Consider the following 7,053-nt stretch of genomic DNA (forward strand, 5'->3'; position numbering starts at 1 on the left):
TTCGTGTGCTTAAAAGGCCATGATGAACCCATGTCAGATTCTCATACTCAGAGATTTATATAGATTAATAGCCTTCTGAAGTACTTTAAGTCATTTTCTTTGAAAAACAAAATGTGCAAGCAAATTTTAAATTAATTTCTATTGCTATGTCTGCAAATTTTATTTTCACTAACTTGTTATATCCCCATTTTGTGCTCATAAATTAGCATCACAGAGTTCCGCATATCCCCATATAAGTCTAAAGACTGTGCCACATAACTCTAGACATGTGCAAGGGATATACTGGGGTTTCAAACAGAAAACATAGCATAAATTTTGAAATTGTATATCTAATATCTCTAGGAAACACAAAATGGTTAGAAGAGGTGTTGTAGTCTTAGTAACAAAGAAACAGTTAAGGCTATACTCACCTATAACACACATTTTCAGTGCAAGGATTATGCACTTTGACTATGACAAATACATGTTGAAAGTGGGAACGAATATTTTTTGGAGTAAAAGGAAGTGCTCCTGGCTCTTGGAAGACAATGGTAACTATGTCATTTCCTATATGCCTTTTCCTTAGCAGCTAGACAAGAAACATGCATTGAAAAATTAGTTACAAAAAACAACAGTTTGTTTATTTTAGAAAAAAAACCAAACACCAAAACAAATGAAGCTTAATTTTTCCAAAATAACTTTTAATTAATCATATCCTGGATAGCTACAGATAAAGGATATTTGACTGAACTGCAAAAAGATAAGGAAAGGAAACTGGGCTAAGTTCACAAGTATACTAGTCAGTTCCCTTGTGGCCCCCCCCCAAGTTCTGCATAGTTTTTGCTCATTTCTCTTTTATTCTATGACAAAAATATATTTCTCTTACTTTAGAGCATCACTCTAGTGACAGAAAATGTCTCACTCCACATTTCTCATTATCCAGAGAACTCTACCTCAGTTCCCTCTTTACAGTGTAAAATTTGCTTCTACATGAAAAATAATATTTTTCTTTCTCAATAAACCTTCCTTTTCCATGTTGAATTTTTATTAAATAGTCCTTAATATTAGCTTTTTTTTTTAATAAGATTATCATGAATTCTCATCACAAATTTTAACAACTGCATACTTGAGGAACAGAGCCAAGACTCAGAGAGAAACAACAGTTATTAGAAATTCCTTAATTAAAAACTTATTCTTGTAATTGGTATCTTTTATCATCAAAATATATTTAAGGAATGTTTTAAGATACTAAATCATTGTTACAGTCTAAAACTTAATAAAAGCTCCAAAACATGTCTAGCAATAAGGGATCCATCTTCTCTTTCCACAGAAAAACCCCAACAAAAAAAAACATAATAAAATGTTCACTTTCCTCATGGAAGTTTATTGTACCTCTCAAAGTTTTTATACTTTTTTGTTAAATATGTGTGCTTATAAAACATCCATGTATATTACTAGATGGAAAAAAGTAGTCTAGCATGTGATACATTTGAAATATTCACCTAAATTCTGCCAAAGACCTTGCATAGTCAACTAACCGCCTACCGACACTTAAAGCTTTACCTTAGCTCATGTGTAAGTAAAAAGGATAGAAGAATAAATGCATCAGAAAATTTTCTGACAGAACAAGTAAAAATTTCTCTATCGAGATGATGTTACAAAACAATCTTTCTAACGAAAGAGTATTTACATAAAAAGCATATAAAGTATAAAAAGTTTATGGATAATGTATAATATATAAAGCTAAAAATATAAAAACTTAATATATGGTAAATTTCATAAATATATAAAGTGTGAAAAGTTAGTATTTCAGCTACCAACATAAAAAGCAAAGTTGCATATTCTAAGACCCATAAGTAAGATTCATGTTATCTCCTAAACTAATACAAAGGATGGTATTATAAAGGCAGTAAGAAGGCCCAAAGCCCAAATTTTAAAGCATTCAGTATATATATATATATGTATTATTTTAAACATAACCAAAATCCCAATGTAGATTAAAGAAATAAGACTTCTGGTGAAACTTTAAACCAGAAATAAGAACATAAAGGAGTATTTGGAATAAGTCACATGGCTCAGTCAAGTTTTCAGGTTTTTAAGACTAGAACCAAAGTAACTGGCTATGTGAGCAATTTAGGATATAAATCCTGATGCGTACAAATTACAGTAGAAGCACACTACGTGGAACTGATCCCAGAACTAAGTGTGTCAGGTATACTTTAATTTGCTGAGCTAGTGAACCATACAATTAGACCATAGTAGTGAAGAACAAGTTCATATTTAGGGGTTATTATTATTATCTCACAGACTGAAATTTACACAGCAGTTAAATTTGTAAGAAATCTTCCAATTACAAGGTACAAGATGATTAAGTTCTGCCTTTGTTATATAACTAACCACCCATTTATTCTTCCTTGCTATAGTGGTTCACGCCTGTGCCTAAACACTTCCACAGAGCAAAATTATACAAATTAGAAAGTAACATCCTGTTTAAAGTTATATTGACGACTCCCACTGTTTTCAAAAATATTTTCTGCTTTTTAGACTTTTTTAGGATTGTTCTGCTTGCCATCATAAGTTGTCAAAAGCAGTCACTTAATAAGGGCAAAGTTTTAGAAATGTTTGAAATGTTTTTGAAATTTTTTGTAGGAAATAGGTAGTCAGGTCATTTTTAAGAACATTACCACGCTTGCAAAAATCTTAGTGAATTCTTCAACATTTTAAGATAATATCGGTGTAACACTGTCATGCATAAGTGAACTTCAACACAATGCAAAGGCAAAGCACAGTCATAGCTATGCGCAGAGCATCATAATGCAAAGAACTTCAAAAGGGGAGAAAAGTAAACTGGAGTGATCTGGAACATGGAAAGAAGTGCTCTGGGTAGGATAAAGGAATAGGAAAAGAATTAAGTATTGAATGGAGAAGAAGGAGGGAACACATACTTCCCTGGGAAATGTCAGATAAGGATAGCATTCTGAAAATGAAAAAGGAATTGAAGGAAACTGGAACTATGCAAAAAGATTTATAAGAAACCCTCTTCTAGTTTCCATCCTATAACCTAGATCTTCCTCCCAACTTTTACCTCCTGGGTTTTTTTGTTGTTTTTTTTTTTTTTTTTTCCCCCCAGGTTCTCAGTTTCCCTTTCCTCTCCCATTTTGAGGTCTGCTCGGATTTGGGGTTTTGTGGGGTTGTGGTTGGTTGTTTGTTTTTAATCTGCCTTTCTAACATACTCGAAATAGAGTCTCATGCCAATGCAGAGCACAACTGAAACTCTCAACAGGCTACACAGATCACAGATTACTTACAGTACAGAGACATCAAACACACTTTGACATCATTCTAGTATCAGTTTAAACTGGCATGGTAGAATTTGAAAATGAACCAAATGAAGTCTGATAGGCAGCCAAAACTGGGAAGTTTTATATAAGAATACAAGACACAAAAAGAGGAGTCTAGTAAGGAAAATATGTTAGAAAAGCAGAATCCATTAAAATTATTGATGACAATAGTTACTATATTAATTTTGAGATTTTATCTTCTTAACTTTCAGATATGCATCTATGAAGAAAAGTGCTGTCTTGAAACTCAGCATATTTACAGGTTATGCCCAGCCATAAAAATCCGCCTATTTCAGCAGAATTATAATGGCCTAGTCAAACTACAAAACCAGCACAGGACTCTTGTTGAAATAGCAGTGAAATATGTTCTTTATTCAATTAAATTATGAAATGTTAAAGAGTTTGGTATAACCACATATTGTTATCCGAACCATTTTAACAGTAGCTTAAATTCAACAAGTTTATTTCATTATTGCATATCTGTTTAATTTTTAGGTTTTTAATAAATTAGGTGAAAACTGATTACTGAACCAATTTAGATTAATCAGGTCTGACCATGTGTGCACAAGCAGACTGCAAATGTGTGCATGGGAAACTTGCAAGGGGATGGTTTGCAAAGGGACATCACAAAGGTAAAGTTCAAAGGGGAAAGCCTTGAACTATATGATTTGAAGAAAAGGCCAGTAAAGGAAAAGAAACTGGCCACACCATGGCTGGTAGTCTTTTCTGTCCTAGGGAAGGAGCAGCTGACTTGAAAGTTCCCAGCCTATGTTGCAGCCAAAGTGAAAATTACCTTGCTCTTTGGATCTCCTGCTGGCTCTAAAACTAGAGGGATGTCCTGATCAGGGACCAAGCAGGGCGTAGTTATGTCCTGGAAGAAGCAACAAACAGTTCTGGTGTGGCCTATTTTTGGCTCACAGGTATTTGGAATCTAAGCAATGTGCAGTGCTTGCTCATTGTAGTCCTAGATGATGAAGAGAGACTTAATACCTTGCCCAGTCATTACCAAGCAAGGGACGCAGGGATAGAATGGAATAACCTCAGTGGCTGTACATACACAATATGCTAACAAAAACTCACTATTGACTTCTATTGTCTGTATTCTACTCTATTCAATAACTTCATTGCTAATGTAACCTAAAAAGAAAATTACCATGGGGTCTAACTTCCCCTTACTTGACTATGTAGAGTTGGTAAGCCAAACCCTGAAGAGACAAACAATATTTATATTTCACAGCTCTTGTAATTCTCTCTCTGTCTTGAGCACAACTGATGGAACTGCATCTGTAGTCTTCAGCATCTAAAATACCTCAAGGAAAAAGACCTAATCGAATTTAATCCTAGCTTGTGAGAAATAATGCTGATGATAGATATTATGCTTCAGTATGTAGTTTGAAACTGAACTGTAGCAGAAGAAAATTAAACAACTATTATAGATCCCTTTTGCACATGAAGGCTGGCTAAATTCTGGTCATTTGGGTGTGCTTGTCACCATTCATTAAGACAGTGTCCATGCCGTGCAAATACTGCTAGATTCCAGCACCTAAAAAAATAATGTGGTGGGTCTCCAAATAAGCATATTACTTTGAACTGCCACATTATTTTGATCCCAAGAAAGCCATGACAATGTGGTGCTTCTACTAAACACTGAACCTGTTAGAGAGACGACGATGATATCTTACTAAAACACTGTGGAAAGGAGTGCTTGTTGCTGGGGAAAACCAAGGAGTTAAAATTGGAGGATTTCACTACGCACAAGAATTGGCACCTGACTATAAAGAAAGACACATAAGGAAATGATGAGAATGAAAGGAAGGCACAGAAGAAGTGAAAGGACAGTAACAGGGGGTGGCTGAGCAACACTGCCATGAAGCTAACAAACAGCAAACAATTTTGAAAGTTGGTGGATTGTGGCAAGAGGACATCCTGTTCTCACAAACAAGGGAAAGTCATGAAACACAACAAAAATACCTCCAAGTAAGGCCATATTTACTGCCAATGCCTGTGATTAGAATCATAGAATCATAGAACCATTTAAGGCAAGCTCATTCAGTGTATTATATCTTCTTAATAGTGTACAGTTTTCCCCTCTTTACATGTGCTTTCCAATCAAAGCTTATTATGACTGATTATAGACAGAACAACTCGTAGCATGTTTACTACATTAATCCCATATTGTAATATGGTGTAAGTGAAAGCTTAGAGAAGTGTAGCAACCTCAAATCAGTGATGATCCAACACCTTGATTACTAGCTACTGGCATAGTTGAGTGTGTGATACAGCTGAACATTCTGTCTTCTGAAAGATACACATTTTAAGTGTCATCTACACATTCATGTTATCCATATGGTGAAGAGTTTCTGTCTTTTGATTCCTAATTTAGTTTCTTCAAATCACATATAAATCCTAAGTGTGATGGACTACTATTTGCAGTTTTCTTAACTACACTTCTACATTTCAGAACAATATGCACTACTTAAAATACATAATTATATACTTCATTCCATTTTTATTTTCATTTATCCTTTCTCAATTTTAATAATTTTATACTTTCTTGCTGCCTTGATATCTCTTTTTCTTCTCAGAAAATTTATTAATAGGGTAGACATGAAAGATTTAACACTTGTAGTTTAACAACCAGTAACCATCTTTTGTATGCTGTTAAAAAGAAAGTGAGATAGCATCACTTATTTCATGACAACCCTCCAAAATGACTGAAATCTTTATATCTCACATGGCACTGAGAGACTGTTCTAAAGCTATGTAAATCAAACACTTTTACAGACCTAGAAAAATGCAGAGTAGTAGCACAGAAAGTTGCAAACTATCATCAGTCTGACCTTCCACTGCCTTTTTTTTTTTTTTTTAAAAGTGTTAATCTTGATATATTATACCACATGTGCTTGTATTTCTTAATTCACTCACAAGATATTGCCAAGATAGGCAAGACAGAGTAACCTTACTGGTGCACTGCACACATTGGATGCTGTGCTGGTTTTTAGCCATCCTTAATGCTTTAAATATATTCTCAACTATTACATAAGCAAAGAGAATTCCCCAGAAATAAAGTACAATGCAATTATCTGTTTTCAGAAGTAGACACCTTGAAGGAGACAGTTGAGCATTTATGACTAAGTTGACACATTGATAAACATTTCAAGATATGTAATGTAAGGATTAAGTGGAAACTTAAAAAAAAGAAAATCTTATTACATGCGCATTTTAACCAAAAGGCTATTTTCAAGCTTCATTCCAGTTGATGTTAAAAACATACAGAAGATGTAAATCCAGTCCAAATGGAAAATAATTCATTCACCACAGGCAACATTACCTTTTAGTAATATCATGAAATGGGGAGATAGGATAAGTTCCAGAATTACATAATATAAAAATGCTATGAGATTTCTAATGCCTGATAATATTTCAAGAAAAAAAATTACAATTGAGTCATACTTCATATAAAACAATTCAGTTTTAAACCAGTATTACATAAAAAAAGTGCCTCAGTGTCGAACACTTATAATGTAAAATTACAATGAGAAGTTAAAAAACATACCTGTTGCCTGTTACTGGGCATGTATGGAAGCATTGTTGATACATGAAACATTAACTCATAATCTTTATAGGTAGTATAGAGGGAATGAGTTCCTGTTGAATCAGCTGAAAATTAATTTAATCACAAGAAGGTCAGTAAAATAGAACATCCATACTACTTTTTAGGCCACCACTCTTT

The 7,053-nt window shown here is 33.8% G+C and overlaps 1 protein-coding gene across 1 annotated transcript in view; it reads right to left on the reverse strand.

The window, feature by feature from the left end:
- SIPA1L2 (signal-induced proliferation-associated 1 like 2) overlaps positions 1–7,053 on the reverse strand; it is a gene marked incomplete at its 3' end in the record, with an annotated part of 62,585 nt that overhangs the window by 35,136 nt on the left and 20,396 nt on the right. Inside the window, exons 5-6 of the mRNA XM_008946509.1 lie at positions 6,877–6,980; positions 411–568 (exon numbers count right to left, since the gene is read on the reverse strand). Of these exons, the coding sequence (XP_008944757.1) occupies positions 411–568; positions 6,877–6,980 (262 nt within the window). The remainder of the gene's footprint in view (positions 1–410; positions 569–6,876; positions 6,981–7,053) is intronic.

This window comes from Merops nubicus, unplaced genomic scaffold, assembly GCF_000691845.1.
Source record: "Merops nubicus isolate BGI_N331 unplaced genomic scaffold, ASM69184v1 scaffold17348, whole genome shotgun sequence".
In the NCBI taxonomy this organism is placed as follows: Eukaryota; Metazoa; Chordata; class Aves; order Coraciiformes; family Meropidae; genus Merops; species Merops nubicus.